The sequence below is a fragment of the Cervus elaphus genome, chromosome 4 (genome assembly GCF_910594005.1).
Source record: "Cervus elaphus chromosome 4, mCerEla1.1, whole genome shotgun sequence".
NCBI lineage: Eukaryota > Metazoa > Chordata > Mammalia > Artiodactyla > Cervidae > Cervus > Cervus elaphus.
In genome coordinates, this window is record NC_057818.1 from 10810384 (window position 1) to 10828240 (window position 17857).

General features: G+C 47.9%; 1 protein-coding gene across 2 annotated transcripts in view; it reads left to right on the plus strand.

Moving 5' to 3' along the window:
- The first annotated feature begins 9504 nt into the window (after nt 1-9504).
- Nucleotides 9505-17857, plus strand: part of CDH13 (cadherin 13) — a 981031-nt gene continuing 972678 nt past the window's right edge. Inside the window, exon 1 of one of the 2 annotated variants that reach the window (XM_043898157.1) lies at nt 9505-9753. In XM_043898157.1, coding sequence (XP_043754092.1) covers nt 9674-9753 — 80 coding nt within the window. In that variant the 5' untranslated portion in view covers nt 9505-9673. The remainder of the gene's footprint in view (nt 9754-17857) is intronic. The other variant, XM_043898156.1, reaches the window with a different exon arrangement.

Sequence of the window (17857 nt, forward strand, 5' to 3'; positions counted from 1 at the left end):
TGATATGTATACCAGGAACAGATACAGGAACAAAAGCCGAGCACAAAGCTGCTGTCTTTCACTGCTAGGTAAAATAATGCCTAGTTCATACTGGATGCTCGATACTCTGCTTTAATTGGAAGTCAAATGGGGAATTGGAGGAGTCTGGCAATCTAGGGATCAATTACTTACCTTGATTCCAGAAAAATACTCCTTTTTTTTTTTCCTTTTTACTATATCTTGCTGCTTATTATCAAAAAAAAAAACTGCCAAACGAGTGAGTGAACAAAGAAATGAATAAATAGTTGTCCTATTCTACTTTCTACATAAAGAGAGGCATGATTTATGGGCACGGAAAGCCTGTTATCAGGGAGCAATTAAGTTAGGGAAGTCCTAAAATAAATAACCCTTTAGCCCCCAAAGAATAATAACTGGATCATGAGCATCTTCTGGGAATTTGTCAAGATTTGCCTCTTCACCCTTCAGGCTCCATGAGAAGCAATGAGAATTCTTTGTCTTCTCTTTTGACATTCTGTGGTCTTCAGTTTCCTGGGGACAACAAGTGAATCAATAGATTCGTTACATGAACAGGAACCTGGCACTTTGAGAGGTTTTAGATGAGTTCCTGACCTGTGAAGTAAGAGAAAATAGTGTGAAAATACTCTATCACGTCATCCTCAGGTGTCCCTTCAGCCTCAGAGTTTTCTTCTCTTCACCCTTGGGAAAACCAGTTCCTGAGTTCACCTAGGGGGGCACCTTGTTCTTTGCAAAGAGGATAGACAGGAGTTTAATTGGTTCACTCACAGAGCCCCTGGACCCTTGACCTCATGTTTTATACAATACAAGACTGAGGTGTGTGCACTTAATCCTGACCACAGTTTTGCACAGTTTTGCAGTCTTCAGCCATTGGACAATTACGTGGTACTCCTAACAAGGTTAATGCATCAGGAGATCTACTGGTCCATCTATTCTCATTGGCCATAAGATCATGTGTTCATCATTTCTTTAAAAGAAAGAAATAAGATTATTGAGTGCCTGCCTGTCATGGACCAGGCCTAGTTCTAGGTCCTGGAGTACCATGATCTGTAAACAGATATTTAGTTGTCATCATGAAACTCATACTGTAGTGAGGGAAACAAACATAGAAAGGAGTGAACAATAAAGTGAAATAGTGACAGAGGATGGGAATAAATAAGGAAATGAGCTAAATAAAGAGTGAACTGGTGAGCGATGGCTTCTCCTCTGAGGAGATGACACATAAACAAGTTGTGGGAGGATGAACAACCTGGAAGTAGAGGAAAGGACATTCCAGAAAGAGAGACTAGAATGTGCAAAGGCTCAGGTGTAGGGAAAAGCTTGGCATGCCTGATGACTGAGAGAAGAGCAGGGCACAGTGAGCAAGGGGGCAGTGCAAACAGGATGAATTTGGAGAGGGGGACAGAGGAGAGCTTTGCAAGTCCTTAGAGGCTGTGACCAATTTCCCTTTTCTGTCATGTGCTAGGAGAGAATTTTATAATTCAAGACATACTCACTTTTGAATTTTATGCAGTAGAAACAGTAGATAAAACTTGGATGTGGAGTTTTGGGACTGAATGGGGACACGCAGTGGGTCAACAGTTTGAGAACCACTGCTCCGGGCGATGGACACTGACACTAGAGGTGTATTGTTTGATAGTTTGCTGCAATAATTATGAGTATGACAAACAACAGATGTGCCAGGCTAAGCAGGACCTCTCCTACACACCTGCACTGTTTCATCGATGCAGCCCACTCTCGTGTACTGAACGTCTGCTCAGAGCCAGACAATGTGTGGCCAAGGGGTGTCAGGGGAGAGAAAGACAGATGTCATCCCTGACATCGTGGAAATTGCACACTGGCCATTTGAACTCCGTAAAAGCTCAGCTTAAGAAACAAAAAATCTTGAATTTGCCTTTTCTGGTTTTCATTTGATTTCGGCAGCTGTCACACATTCAGAATCATTAAAATATAGTTTTCTGTGCTTAACTTGCTTCCACAGATTAACTTTCCTCAACTCATTATGGTGGCCTTGACCTTGGTCTGTTCATAAAAGACCACAGAAACCTTTAACTGGGTGGGTTGCTCTTTCTAGGAGCAGCACAATTTTATCTACTAGAGGCATTGGCAGATTTGGATTTCATTGTAAATAAATTTATCCACTACAAACATTCAGGGATCTGCCTTGCATTGTAAATAAAATTTCCCAAGTAATTGTTAAGTGATGGCCTCACAATTATACTGGCACAAGAAAACCAGTCAGAGACAGATTGAGCGGCTTTGCAGTAAATATTCAGACGGGAACCTAGGGTTTCGCAAGGAGACAGCCGGCACGGATTAGGTGGGCTGACGGAGAGGACTATTTGGTGAGTTGAGAAATCATGAAGGGCTTGGAATCGTAAACATGAAACACTGGTCATACCATGTAAATGTTTATGCTCTTAAATTTAAGTATTCACCTCTTAGCCCAGGGGTCCTCAACTTCTAGGACCTAGTGCCTGATGATCCAAGGTGGAGCTGATGTAATAATTATAGAAAATAAAGTGCAAAATAAATGTAATGAGCCTGAATCATTCCAAAACCATCTTCTCCCTCCTCATTCATGGAAAAATTGTCTTCCAGGAAACCAGTCCCTGATGCCTAAAAGCCTGGGGGCCACTGATTTAGCCCCATTTCCTGAGCTGTACATAGTCTCAAGAAGAGGGTTCATTTATGTATCAGTCAGCTGTTGCTGGATAACAAACAACCACACACTATGGCATGCAGTAGTAAGCATTAATTCCTTTGGATCCATAGGTTGGTTGGGATTTGGCTAATCTAAGCTAGACTCTGCTTCTCACTGAAGATCTGTGGATGGGTGGGGGTGGCTGAGCATCAGCTGTTTCTTGTTCTCCTTGAGCCAGTTGGATAGCCAGGGTATGCTCTTTTCATGGAGACGGCACAGGTGTAAGAGGGCAAACAGAAACACAGGAGAGCTCTTAAGAGCTAGACTCAGATCGGCACCCTGCCACCATCACCTTGTTGCGTTAGCTGAAGCCCAAAGTCAAAGGTGAGGGAGTTCACTCCACCATTAATGAGGCATAGATTAGATGCAGGGAAGGGCAAAGAATTGGAGCTCAAAGGAATCATCGGTAGCATAATAAGTATGTTTCATTCATCTATTATTGTCTACATTTCTTTTATGTGCCAGACACTGCCAGGCAGCAGGAGAGATGGTCATGTAATATTCCTGCATCACCCACTGGTTAAAAAATCTAAGAAAGAGAATTCTGGCTCTTTTATACAGTTTGTATAATAGTTTTCTAAGAAGTCTCACTTCCTTAGTTATGGCCTCAATGCAATCCGTCCTCCACTGTGGCCAAAATGAACTTCTTAAAATGTAGATGAGATATTGAACTGTCCCTTTAAGCAGTTTGTATGATTTCCCTTCACCAATAGGATACAGTGCAACCTCCAGATGTTGACATTTACTGATCCTAACCTGGATCCCTAAACTGCCCACACTTGCCTTCTGCCATCCTTCTGGTCATCAGCCTCTCCCCCCAAGTATCCCCTCTTCCTTATCCCTGCTTGGGACCACAGATAGGTGGTGGGTGGGGGCCAGGGGCCATAGTATCACTGGAAGGCATCTTACTGAATGCACACTAAGCATTATCTGTCAGTTATAAATAATGCCCCCACTGGCCAGCTCCCACCCCACACAGACGCTGCCATTTGTGATTTTGCCTGGAAGAGATTGTGAAGAAGAAACTTCAAATTAAGTTAGAGGGAGGTGTTGAATTGGAGCTGCCTTACGCTGTTATTTAGTTTCTCATCAACAGATACAAAAAGTACAACTTTCGTCAAGTACAGACTATAATGGTTTCTATGTTCAGTGGAAACCAACCACAGAGAAGCCCTTGCCTCTCCTTAAAGACTTCCTGAGCCCCCAGAGTTCTGGCTACGTTGCCTCTCTCAGCACCTCCCGCAGCACATTATAATAGAATGATGTCTTTCTCTCTGTGAGTCATATTTTCTGAAGCACACAAACCATGCTTTTTCATTTCTTCTCTGTTGTCTAGCTCAGTGGCTAATATGCAGTAGGCACTTTACGTGATTTCTTGAATGAATGAATGAATCTATGTAAGTGAGTGCTGGAGAATTCTCTAGAGGAGTGATTCTCCAACTATGCATATGAAAAGCTTGTAAAACAGAGATTTCTGGACTCTATACCCCAATTTTTTTGGAATCAGTACATCTGGAGTGAGGCCTGGGAATTTTCATTTCTGAAAAGTTCTCAGGTGATGCCAATGCTCCCAGTCTAGGGGCCACAATTTGCAAACTGCTGCTTTACCATACTGATGCTGAGATGATTCTGTGTAGAAATAACCCCAGTCACTAATTTTGGGTAAGGGAGACACCTAGAGGGGGGTTTTAACAGCTTCTAGTTCACAGGATGAAATTGGTGACTGAATGCCCAATTTCTCTATTAATACCAAGCCCCCTTTAGGACTGGAGTCCTAAAGACAAGCAGTTGAACTGAGATGGCCTAAAAATCACTCCCTGTTTTATCTCTGTGCTAACGTGGACGTCACTAGAGTATTAAATGCATTCTGAGGACCCGATATCAGTGCCATACCTCAAAAGCCAAAGGAGTATTTTCTGTCAAATTCTTAGATGTCTGGACTCTTCATACATACATTGAGGAAATTCAGAAAGCTGTCTCACCCCAGGTGTCCTTCACTGAGGATCCCCAAGCACCTAGCTGTCCACCCTAGTCTCTGTGGAACGTTCCTTACTTCATCTAATCCTACTCTAGACCATCATAAGAGGAACTGGCCTTGTCGTAGGCTGAATTAGGTGGCTAAGTGGCAGTGAAGATTGTCAAGGTCATAGGATGCTTTCCACGTGGGAGGACTGAACTGTGCATCAGAAAGTATTTCTGGTAGGACAGCACATGTAGGGGAGGTTTATATCAGCAGCACTATCATCAGTACAGAAGCTAGGTAATGCATCTTCTCAACAAAAATCATTTGAGCACCTACTATGTGCCAGACTCTGTTCTAGAAGCTGAGCACACAGCAGCAAAAGACACATGGGACTTATATTCCAGAGGAATACACAGATGCAAAAAAAAGCAAATGTGATAATTGGTTCGCTATTGCTGTGTAACAAACCATCCTCTGATTTAGAGCAATTATTTATTTTTAGTTCATGTAACTGTAGGCCAGCTTATCTGGAGGGGCTCTGATACACTTGCTCAGGCATCTCTGGGTCCGTGGGGGTGTTGTCTTCTCCTATGACCAGTGAGCTTGCCCATGAATGTGCCTTTGAAGGCATTGGCGGAGGCCCCAGCAAGCAGCAGCTGAAATGTACAGGGTCTCCTGGGGCTTTGACTTATAGATGGCCCTCCGTCACTTCTACCACATTCCATTGGTCACACCATGTTCATGTGGCCAAACCCAAAGTCAAGGGGTAAAGGATATCGGTGCAGTTGGAGTGAATAATTCAGACAATAGTGCAAGTGTCCATTTACAGTCTAAGGCCAAGTAGCACGAAGGAAGAAACATAAAGCAGGTTCACGGCTCACGAGCAGTCAGGTGTGCTTTTGGGTGGCCGGGTGTGGCGGATGGCGTGTTGTCATCACCCTGGCATTTCTAGCAGGCCATCCCATTGGGAGGGGGATAGCGTCAACATTATGCTGTGTCGCAAGGCTGTTCAGGATGGGCTCCTCTTCCCGCTGTCTGAGTATATCCCAGTTACCAAGGGCTCCTGGCATACCAAATAGGGCATCTCTTTGGTTTATCACTGTCTATGCAAATGCCTCATCACAGCAACACATTCAAAGATACGACAGTTTTAACAAGTTATCTCTGCTGGACGATACACCAGTTGCCCCCTTTCCGGATACACACACACAAGTACTTGTACACAAAGGACACAAGCATCTCACCTACCCACATGGCCACCTCCACACACACAGGAGGGATGTCTTTTTCATGTCAGTCAATGAGAGGAAACAGTCTCAACCCCTGGCACCTCAGGAGACAGCTGCTGACTGTTGGATGATTCCATCAGCTCCAAAGCCAGAATGAGGTGCCCAGAAAAGGAGTGTGAGCTTGGAATGTGTCTGAATGCAGACCAAGCTTCTGGGGAACCCACAGCTGCAAAAACTGTCAGGGGTTGGTGGGGGCTGGGGTGGGAGGAGATAGAGACAGGGTAGGAAGCTTGGTTTTCAACTTCAGTATTTACATGCCAGCGTCAATCTATCAGTTAAAGACTCTCATTAGGGAGCTGAAGGGAAAACAAGGCAAAACAAATAAACAAAACTGGATTTCTTCAAATGCCTCTAACCATTGGAGTGAAATGATTTTTCTTCTATCTCTGTTGAACAAAACTTGATATCTTTTGTTTTTTAGCAAAATGCACATTCTCTGAGAGTAGAAGGGAGTAGGGGGTAGGGGGGGAAGTGACATCAATTTTTATATCAGTCCTTGGAGTGTAATGTTATTATTCCCATTTTATTGATGAAGCAACTGAGGTTCATGGAGTAAAAGCAACTTGCCCAATGTAAATAAAGTCTGGAGATTCCAATCCAGGTTTCATTTTGTGGATCAATCTTTTTGGCTTCCTAGCTGCTGTGAGTTTCTAGAGGTAAGCCTCAAGGCCTGGAAAGACTCTTGAAGTTAACTCTCCTCAGCCCCAGTAATCCACCCTGTGGGGACTGAGACAGGAGGGAATGGAGACTGGCCTGTGGGGTACACTCAACTGAAATCAAATGGGGTTGGCTGGAGCCACTCTGCCTGCCCAGGACTTTGGGTAAATGCTGGCGCAGGTCCTGGCTGGTGATAGAATGAGCAGGCCTTCAGCCAGGCAAAACTACATCTGTTTTCACTGGTCCCATCAGTGGGCATCAGCAGCCTGGGAATCATAGCCTCTGGTTACCTGTTACAGGTCACAACTTGGTTTTATGTAGAAGTGACAAAGTTGAGGACAGACTGGAATATGGTCCTTGGCCAAACCAAGCTCTCTGACAGATTATTCCCCTCCTTGGGGAACAGCCGACAATTGGCCCACTGGAGGCACCGAGGCGCAGCCCCCTGACTCTCTTAGGCTCATCTCGAAAAAGCTGCTCTAGCCTCAGAGTGCTCCTGGGGTTGGCTGAGGCCCCTGCTGCAACTGCAGTCATTCACCTCACCCTCTGTCAGTCTTTCTTCCTTCCTTCTTGCAGTGGTTGTGGTGAGAACACTCCCCCATAAGCCGCCTGCACAAATATTCATTTCAGTCCCTATTCCAGGGAAACCAACCTGTCTCACACTGGTGATTAAGTACTCCAGCCTTGAAGTGACACCTGTCACTTTTGCTCCCAGCTCATTGGCTAGAACTAGTCACACAGCCCCATGTAAGCACAAGGGGGCCGGCAAGTGCCACCCTGCAAAAAAAGGGGGAAAGCTGGGCCTGTTTGGTGAGGAGCAGTAAGAGAGATGGGGTGGGAAGACCACAGAAAGGGCCAGCAGAACAATAAAATCAGTAATGCTGCTTTGTACCTTGGACACACCCTAACCTTAGTGTGCTTCCCTGCCCAAGTGGCTGCTTGTAGAAAAGTGGCTGCAACATCATCTTTCTGCCCTCTTCACCCCTTGTCATGGTTGATCATCTCCCAAGCTGTCCTCTTCTCTCTCTGTCTCTGTGTCTGCTGAACCCATGGGCTCAACCCAGTGGGCCTCTGATTGACAAGATGGCACCTGCCCTGGAATGGATAAAAATTAGGGTACTCTAGGATGCTTTGATCTGAAGTCTGTCTGACTTCAGAGTACCCCATTTTATTCCTATTGGTGGGTAACCTGAGGAGGCATCTCCACACATGTGGGTTCCAAGCTGGGACAATCGGATCATCTGTCCAACGCTGACTGCACTTCTCAGAGACTCGGAGGTGGGTGCCTAAAGAGAACAGTGGAAAGCTGAAGAGGCTGGAAGCAGTAGCAGCCTCCACGTTTCTTGGGCTCTTCTGGGGGTTATTTGGCCAACGTTGCCATCTCTGGGACCAGTGTTGACTAATGCAGCCGGGTGGTCAGATGGCACTGCATCTGGATCAGTGACCTTGGGACCACATGAGATGACCTTGTGTCTGAACTGCTGACAATGAAGAAATTTTAAAAAGTGCATCAGTTTACATTTACTGAGTGGTTATTTTGTCACTCAGTCTCCCACAACCTTATGAATTCAGTACAATTTATATTTCATTTAACCAGTGGACAAACAGGACAGAGAGTGGGAAACTCCAGTGGCAGAGCTGGAGGTCAAACTTAGAAAATGTCGCTCCAGATTTTTCACCCCACCCCACCCTCTGCTACTGCCTGATTAAGTCTAGACACCTATTCAATGCCCTTAATACTGTCTCCGTGTTTCAGGGCCTGTGTCAGACTTGGGGAATACAGCCCAGCCTGCTAGATCTCAGCATGGTCCATTGCTCGGCATGCTGCTATATTAGATGTCACATCATACATTTAGTCCAATTTTTAGAGTCAGGGAAATTATGTTGTTTACTTGCACATATAAGAACTAGTCTTATATGTAGTCTACATGTTTCTCTTATTGCTTTGGCCACTGGGGATCTCAGATCCAAATAGGAGGAAATACATTAGAGTTTGGGTTTAGTATTCCAGTTTTCTGAGTTTTTCCTCCTGACCCAGATTTTTTTTTTTTTATTTTGGTTGCATAAATTCTATTGGAAAACTGTCCTTTAAAAAAAAAACTTGAAATTTCTTTTAGAAGGAGGCTGTCCGGCAATGACAAAGCAAGGACTTTAATACACATTCTTAAACTCCTCCTGTGAAAGTTAGACCAAAAGATCCCTCTTACCCTCATTCCCAAAACACCCCACTTATAAAATCTCTTGAGCAATGGCTACTACTGTTCCACATCCCTGGAGTTAGCTAGAAGCTTTTAAAAGAACATATCCAGATAGAGAAAAAAAAAAAGTTTCCTCAAATCATGGCCTCAACTTTGGTGCCAGATGCACAATTGTGGAGCGGGCGGCCAGTCAGGCTCTCACCTGAGCAGTTAATAAAATCTATTGCCCCTTGATGGATTTTTTTTCCTGCAAGCTAGAATTGATCTGTCATCTTGGTGATTTGTGAGATGGCAGGGAAACACCAAACACCATCATAACTTGGGCCACGTTGAAAAAAAAAAAATAAGAAGAAAAAGAAAAAAAAAAAATCCACCGCCAAGTCTTTCCAGGCGTAGAAAGGACTGGAACTGCTGGGGTCATTTTATTTGATTTATTGGAAGTAAAGTGGATCTTATTAACATTTTAATAAAGAGAATCTCTTGCACTGGGCTGCAAGTGGCCGCCAGTTCCTAGTGCAATTCCATTCTTTGGAAAAGTGGCATCAGCTGGCGTTGCCCAGCGTGATTTGTGGGGCTGGGCCCCAACAGTCCAAAAAAGCGAACTGGCTGCCTCCTGCGAGGGGCTCGCGCCAGGCGAGGTGCTCGCCCCGTATCTGCCATGCAAAACGAGGGAGCTTTATGAAGGAATCCGTCTTGTAAAGCCATTGGTCCTGGTCATCAGCCTCTACCCAATGCTTTCGTGATGCTGCCGCTGATCTATTTGGGAAGTTGGCTGGCTGGCGAGGCAGAGCCTCTCCTCAAAGCCTGGCTCCCACGGAAAATATGCTCAGTGCAGCCGCGTGCATGAATGAAAACGCCGCCGGGCGCTTCTAGTCGGGCAAAATGCAGCCGACAACTCCGCTCGTCCTTTGCGTTCTCCTGTCCCAGGTAGGGAAGAGGGGGCTGCTGGGCGCGCCCCGCGCCCCGTTTCTGCATTCCGATTGCCTGGCGCGGGCTGGGCGAGGGGGCTTTCGTGGGGTCGGGGGACTCCGGGTGCGGCGACGAAGATAGCTCGGGGGCTCAAAAGGGAGGTCATTCCCAGCCCCTGAAATCCTAGGGCGTTGGGGGGGGCGGCGGTGGCAGTCTCCCACTCAGGCTTGCGTGTGTGTGTGCGTGTGTGTGTGTGTGTGTGTGTGTACGTTCAGGAGAGGTGGAGAGAGCTCCGAGTCCTTTTTTTTTTTTTTTTTTTTTTGTGCAAGCAGGGGCGACATTCTCGCCTACATCAAGTGGGGTAACTTTGATTCGCCTCCTCTGTAGGCTCATGCATTGGCGAGACTCAGTTGGAGGCGACTTCAAGGAGTCGTGGTTTCCCCCAACGCAGCGCCGATCGGGGAAGAGCAGCTCGGGTCCGGACTGCGGGCTGCCGGGCTGGAGAGGCCGGCCTGGTATCTCCGACTTCGCGGGGCGCCCGGGCCCCCTCGCCCGGCAGGGCGGCGCGCAGGAAGGCGCCTCCGGCCAGCCGAACGCCGCAGCCCGGCTGCCGCTGTCGCTCAAAGGCGCTGGCCGCGCCCGCATCGGGGTCCATTCCCTTCCTGACCTCGGGCCCAGAAGGGCCCGAGCTCATCCCTTTGCCCGGGCGCAGGCCCCAGCAAAGCCCCCTCCCTCCCGCTCCCGCTTTGTCTAGCCCCCTGTAACTACCGCCCCAGCCCCGACTGCCGCTTCTGCGGTGTTCGAGGGCGGGCTCGGAGCGCGGCAAAAGTTCAAGCCTTGCCCACCAGGCTGCAGCTGCCTGTTAACCCTCCGAGCGCTGAGGCGCCAGGGAAGGGCCGGCGACCCGGGAGAGGGGGGTGATGGAGACGTGGTCCTTCTGCAACCGTCTCCGAGATCTCAGGAAGTTTGTGTGCAGGAAAGGAGGCCAGGCTGGAGGTGCTGGTGGCGGCAGGCTCAGCCCTGCTCTGGGGCCCGTTTTCTGACAGCACTGTGACCCAGTCCCCCTGGCCTTCCTGGCAGCCTACGGGACATGGCATGTGCTGGCAGCCTACAAGTGGGTGGATGAGATCGGGGCAGGGCCAGGCAGAGAGGAGGGAAGGAGACAGGGAGTGCCCTGGGGTGCTGGGAATGGGTGTCGAGTTCCTGGCCAGGACTGCTGGATGCCAGGGCAAGAGGCACACACATGTGTGAGGGTGTGAGTGGGGTGGAGGGGTGGGGGGTGTGGTGAGGCCCCTGGAGTCCCAGGCAGGGGCTGGCTGGACTGCAGAGATGCAGTGCAGCCTTCTGAGGGGAGACCAGGGAGGCATCCACCTTAGGAAATGGGTCAGTGTCCCAGGAAGCAGTAACCATGGTAATGACTCAGTGTGAGGGGGTGAGGGTGGATGATGGTGCCTGGGGACAGAGTAGGGTGCCTGGCTGGTGAGTCCACCCCCAGCTCATGACTTCATTCTTCCCTGGATCCACAGCCCCCTACTCTTCCCTACTAGGGTTTTGGTCTGATTCTCTTGAGGTCCCTGTAGCTTTAAGTCTTGCCACAAATCCTGTGCCTGTCTGTGAGCCAGTTTTCTAGACTTTCTGAACTCTTCACCATCTCTGAGGAGGCGCGTGTGTATATGTGTACGTGTGTGTATATATATACATGCTAACTTAGGAGGGTGGTTCAGAGCATGTCTCTGATTCAGACAGATCCCCTCTGCCATGTGCTGGTGCTTCCACCTGGGCAGCCTGCTTAACCTCTCTGAACTTCCAGATTCTCCATGGTGAAGTAATTCTGTCACCTTCCTAGGACTGCTGGGCGGATTAGATTGCATTCAACAGGATGTCCTTGGTAATGCGTTTAGCAGCAGTCCTAGCACTCTGGGAGCTTTCCGTGTCTGGGAGCCCTTACCACCACCTGACCTAGGACTTGACAGTCCTTTTCTCCATGGACGTGCTTGACTTCAGTTTGGATTCCAGGGTTTGCCCAAAGTTTTGTCTTCCTTTGAGCAAATCAGACCACATGCCAGCACCCAGCAATTCCTGTGCTCTAGGGGCTGACATGATGCCTTTTGCAAAGCAACTGGTGTTTCTCTTCTCCCAGGACCTGACTGGCACAGGTGGCTTCTGAAGGCTGTCGTCTCTCTCAGTTTCTTTAGGATGGAGGAGCAAAGGTTTTACTTCGAATTCAGTTGCCTTCCCTGAGAGGCTTATTTCTCTCTTAGACTGTTATTCATAGTCAGAGCAAATGTCCACCTTAGGACAGTATCTGATATCCTGGTAGCAACAGTACCTTGCAGGGAAATCATTGTGGTGCAAATCAGTTAACCAGCAAGACGTTCAAGTGCAAAGATCTGTGTGACGTAGTGGAAAGGTGCGGAGAGTCTGGGGGCCTTCGAGCCTACAAGCAAAAACAAAACTTTCCCCAGGCAGAGAGAAAACATAAGAAAGGGGAAAAACAATGTAATAAAGCAAATTAGTCACTTGGCCTTAGTGCTGTTCAGGCAAGTATGTGTGTGTTTTTCTACCACCGTTGAAATACACTGGGTCTGGTTTTGGAAGCCATCAATCTCTGTAAGTTTATTGGCTAGGTTGCTGTTTTAGGCATTTTGGAAGAGGGAAGAGGAATTCAAAGCAACAATGGCTGGAAGCTGGCAGTCACCTCTCTTCTCCCCTGGGGCATTTTGGGAAAGGCAGTCCCAGAAGTGGCCTCTGGAATTTGGCTATGGTAAATAATGAATGCAAAACAAATCAAGAGAGGCGTGAGCTAGAAATTCCACTGCAAAATGTGATTCCCCCACCCCCAGCCCAATTTGGGTGTCACATCTAGCCAAAAGCTCCAACAATGAATGAGTAATCTCCCAAGTATTAGGACTGTAGGGAGTGGTCCAGGTTTGGAGAACAGTCACTTGGGAAGTGACTAAAACTATTCCATGGAATTCTGAGATGTTGATTTAAGATGGGGAGGTTTTTCTTGGAGTCAGAATCTTGACTTCCAGGGTGTTAAATGAGAATCAGTGTCTTCTTATGCGCCTGCAACTTCGTATATTGTATTTTAAGGGCAGAGTTTACTTGCAGAGCCCTTTCACTGGGGAGGAAGGATTGTGAGCATTGCAGAGGATCTCTTGCTCTGAGATGGGTTCAACATGTGATAGCCTGTAAGATTCCAAAAGCACTGGGGAAACAGAGACATAAGTGGTGAAAGGAATTGCAAAGTGGTAGCGTTCATGTGTCTGAACAATTTTTTTTAGCAAGTCCTCAAAGAGATTTAATAAATTGCAAGGCTGAATATGTGATCTGAAATTTATGTAACGCTACAGTCTATATTAGAAGCCCCAACAGTCATCTTGGCTAATATCTCCTGCTCTGCCTCCCTCCCTTCTCTCCTTTTCTATCTTTAGCCCGTGTGTTTTCCATTAAATAAAATCTTTTCTTTTCCCCCTAGAAATATCCTCTCTGTGTTACAGCAAAATTGCCCAACAAAGCAATGCACGCAGTAACTGCATTACCTAAAAGTACCAGTATTGGGGTGTGAATGTTGAGTCTCGGTCTGAAGTTCACTGTTGAGGTAAAAGTACAGCTGGTTCCTTGAGAATATCTTTCTTTCCCTCCTTCCAAAAGACAGTTGCTTGGGGAGTCCAGTTAATTTCTGTATAGTGGAAGCTAAAGAAAAGGATGAACTATGGATTCAATTCACATCTGAGTGACAACAGCCAACAGTCGTTCATATTTCTGTGTTTGTGTGTGGGCTCATCTCTGTGTTTTGATCTTGTTTTAATACCTGTTGAAAAATTTCTCCAGAAGAGGGCTCCATCCACAGCATTACAAAATTCTAAATCTACGTCTCATATTTTGAGGAATTTCAGTGTAAAAGCTCCATCAAAACCAAACTAAAATGTTCTCCTTATTTTCATTTCTTTTCTACAAGCTCCCCCAATGAGAAGTCCTGTCATTTTGCACAAATTATCTTTCCTTCCTTTTTTCCCTATTGTCATTATTCTGTTCTATTTTACTCTTCAACTATCTATCCCCTCTGAGTATTAGAGCAGGGAACGTTTCGAAGACCCTGGTAGACAATGCAATATGAAATGTGAGGAAGTTCTGAAATTTCCTGTCATTTGACTTTGGTTGAACCTGGTTTTATTCTTTAGGCAGCCAAACGCATGGCAGGCAAAGTTCTGCCTGTGAAAGGAGGTAATCTTCCCCATTAGGTCACTACCCAGAAAAGTGAATCATTAGCCACGTCCACTCACCCTGCAACACCAGTTGAGAAGGAGAGGGAAATATCGGTCTGTCGTCCAATTACAAATAATCAGTTGAGCAGAATCAATCAGATGACCACCGGTTTTTCCATGTTTCCACTTAGCTGTCAGCAAGGTACCCACATGCCTGGGGGACTCTAACCCTCCTGAAGGATGCTGCCAATACAATTCTCTGCCACTTGTCTCCTGTGTAGCCTCTGAGGACCTCAGGCCTGGCTCCCCATATCTGCACAGACTGTGCAAATGATGACTGGCTGGAGCTGTAGGAGCCCCGCACCTTCACCAGATATGAAGGAGTGGGTTTATTCTAGGGTTAGGGTGGAGAGTGCTTTCTTTCTCTACTGAGGGAAACAGCTATGGGCAGGCTAGGGAGAAGAAACGACATTTCAAACTTGCAATGCAGACTGAGCCAAGGCTCATGGAGATGAATGGGTCACCTTTTGACTTAGCAGGTTGAACCTTCAAGATATCTGCTTGGTGGGACTGAATGCCATTAATCCCAATTCTGTAACTCTTGTTTCCAGGGGGAGGTTGCAGAGTAGAAGCCACAGGCCAAATGTAGCTCATGGATGTATCCTGTTTGGCCCAAATGTTTTGAAAAGTAGGATATTGTATATTTAAAAAACAACAACATGTTTCCTGCATTTCGTAAAATGTCAGAAGGTCAGGCAGCCCGAGAACCACATTCCCACAAGGCCACACTTCCCTGGGGCTGAGTCACTGCTGCCCGCTTCAGGACCTGCCTCTGTGCTTGGCCACATCCCTGCCACTCCCTCCGACCCACCATTCCACTGTGCTCATTTAGATCCCCTCCCTGCCCTTGTAGGCGTTTGCATCAGGAACTTCTGGTTTTGCAAATTTGGGGGCTTGATCAGACTGATGTTGCCTATTTTTCAGTGATAGGCCATTTGAAAAGGAAGGGACTAGCCCCTTGTTGATCACTCTGTTTGAACTACATGGATGTGAACTTTGTAAGAACATGACCAGGGGCATTCCTCCCTGAGAACGTTATCACCACCAAAAGCGGTTAGGTGACTAGGGCTACCCGGAGCATCGCAACACCCAGGTCACTGTTTCCTGTGGAATCCTTACCCCCAGAGAAGTGACACGCTGCAGGTCTGAGTCAACCTGAGCGCTGGTGCGTCGTAAACCATGTTATGCGTCAGCAGCCAAGGGGCTCTGGGACCACTGGACAGAACGCAGGCCCCAGTGCACTGTACAGAGGGTTACGCCGAGGGCATCCCTGCCCTAGAAGCACAGTGGCTCCCTGGGTGTCGCCTTCCCGCAGTGTTGCTCACCCACAGTAACTGCGTCATCAGATCATCGCCTCAGTCCTGCAGGGGACTCTGGGAGCACGGAGCCAACACGCAGAGCGTTTATAACCTCAGGGTAATGTTGGCTCCGTAGCTCTGTTGTCTAGAGTGCTTTTATACGCGGGACATTGTCACCTCTAGTGCCAGCTGCAGTTTCCGTGGTGTTTTTATAACTGTTTTTAGCAGTTAACACCCACCACAGTCTTCATGTGGTGCTAATGCTACAATTAATGTTCTCTGGCTCCATAAATACTAGACTAATCTGTCCACTCATCCCACACCAGCAGGTGAGCCTCAGATAAGTATTGTTTTCAGTAGCTGCAGACCCCAAAGGTCAGGGTAAATATAACTACATACATATACCCAAAAAAAATAAATAAATAAATAAAGGGGATTGTTTTCCTTCTGTCAGTTGCCAGCAGAAGTCAAATTCCTGAAAATTAGCCTTAGCATTAGGCACGTTTTAACATGTCACGTCTCATTTCAAAGGGCCCCAGCGAGTGTCACCCCGTCTGCTACAGAAGCACAAAGCCCCTGTGTCTCCCAGCCGAGCTCGGGCCGGGCTGGGGTGGAGGGAGCAGCTGCTGAGCTGAGCACAGCCCTGCACATGCCTGGGCAGGGCCAGGAAGTGAGCTCAGCCTCTGGGGGAGCCTGGGGACCCCGCGAGGAGCGCGGCAGCCTCCACTCCTGCCTAACACGGCCTGCAGGCCAAAGCCTCCTTCCTGGGGGTTGGCAGGGAACTGATTTTCCATGTGCCGCGGAAGGTGGTGCCTGTGAATGCCTGAAGCTGGAGCTGCTGAGATAATCACCCTGTCGATCGATCCATGTAGGGTCTGCGGAGAGCTACAGGACCCCACCCGTGGAACCCACGTCTGACTTAGGCCACACAGGCACGGCCTCCAACTGCTGTAGGCTGCCGGGCACCTGGGATCATCTAACTCAGGGGTTGCACTCTACGGGCCTCTGGGCCGATTCCTGCCTGCAGCCTGTTTTTATAAATAGTTTCATTGGAATGTAGCCAAGCCCATTCATTTATATAATTATCTGTGGCTGGGCTTATGCTATAACAACAGAGTTGTTACACCATATGGCCCACAAAGACTAAAATATTTACTATTTGGCCCTTTGCAGAAGAAGTTTGCTGACTCCTGCTCTGGCTCAAAATTACAGCCAGAGAGTCCGCAGGGAGGGAGACATTAAAGGTTTATATGAAGAATCATCCCTCCTAAGCCCCAAGCACTCGAGCAACTTGACCTCAGGGATGTTCACCTGGGACCAGGTGGATTTGGTAAATACCTGTGATATTCAGGCAGGCCCTACTATGCTCAAGGAACACCTGTTAGTAAGGCTGATTCAGTCTCTGCTCTCTTGGGCCTCAGACCCTGGCAGGAATCATTAATGATTCAAAACAGAGACAGCTTCTAGAGGGAAGGAAACATGGTTGTGTCAGATCCTGCCAGTCTATATGTTTCGCTTGACCGTGCCCCATCTTTCCCCTCTACTAAAATACAGGCTCCGTCACAGCACATGCTGTCATCTGATTGAATCACTGTGTGTTCCCAGGGCCTAGAACAGAGCCTGGCAGATAGTAGACCCTCAGTAAACATGGATGAATGAGTGAATATGAGAAAGGCATCAGACCTCGATGAAGAGTCTGGGAGGCTTCCCTGATAGCCTGCTGCTTGGGCCAGAGTTTGGAGGAGCAGCGAGGCTTATGGACACAGGAACGCCAGGGTGTGGGTGGTGGGGGAGCTCCGTGCAGGAGGAGACCCCGCAGCCCAGAGAGTGGCGTGGGGAGCGGCTGGGGGTGCCAGACCCACCGGGGCCTCATCAGCCATCTCAAGGATTTGGGTGTTTGTGCTGGAGCAATGGGGAAGTCATTGAAAGCAATGTGGGGAGGGTCCAGCGTGACAAGGCCAGATTTCTATTTTGAAAAAGTAATTTGGCTGCAGTGTAGCTGGAGGATGGAACTGGATATGAATTGGAGGAGAAGCCAGTCTAGGCCTGCAATCATGAGAAGAATCCAGGGACTCTTGTCACTCTAGACCCAGGGAGTGAGTGCAGATGGGAGAAGTAGACACAACCTCCTCAGAGCATCCAAAAGACATTTAGGGGAGAATTCGCCAGGGCTTGGCATCTGGGTTTGAGACGGCAGGACAAGGGCTAGGGAGGGGTTAAAGATGCAAGCTTGGGTTCTCCTCCACTTGGCAGAGAGCTGGAACCATTTGCCCCAAACAAGGAACCCAGGTGTTTGACATCATAAACGGGGTCAGAGGGCCATCTCCATGGAGATGTGTGAGCCAGGCTGCAGCAATGCTCCTTAGGCGAGGCATCCAGGCCCTGGTGACGCTAATGCCTGCAGACCAGTCCGTGCTTGCAGCAGGGATGGGCACCACGGGGCCTGGCAGTGCCCTTGCCTAGAGTGACTGATGTGTAGCCTCTGTAATTAACCAATCTCTGAGGCTTTTCATGCAAAAGATATTTGAGAGAAACATTGCCAAGCCCTTTAAT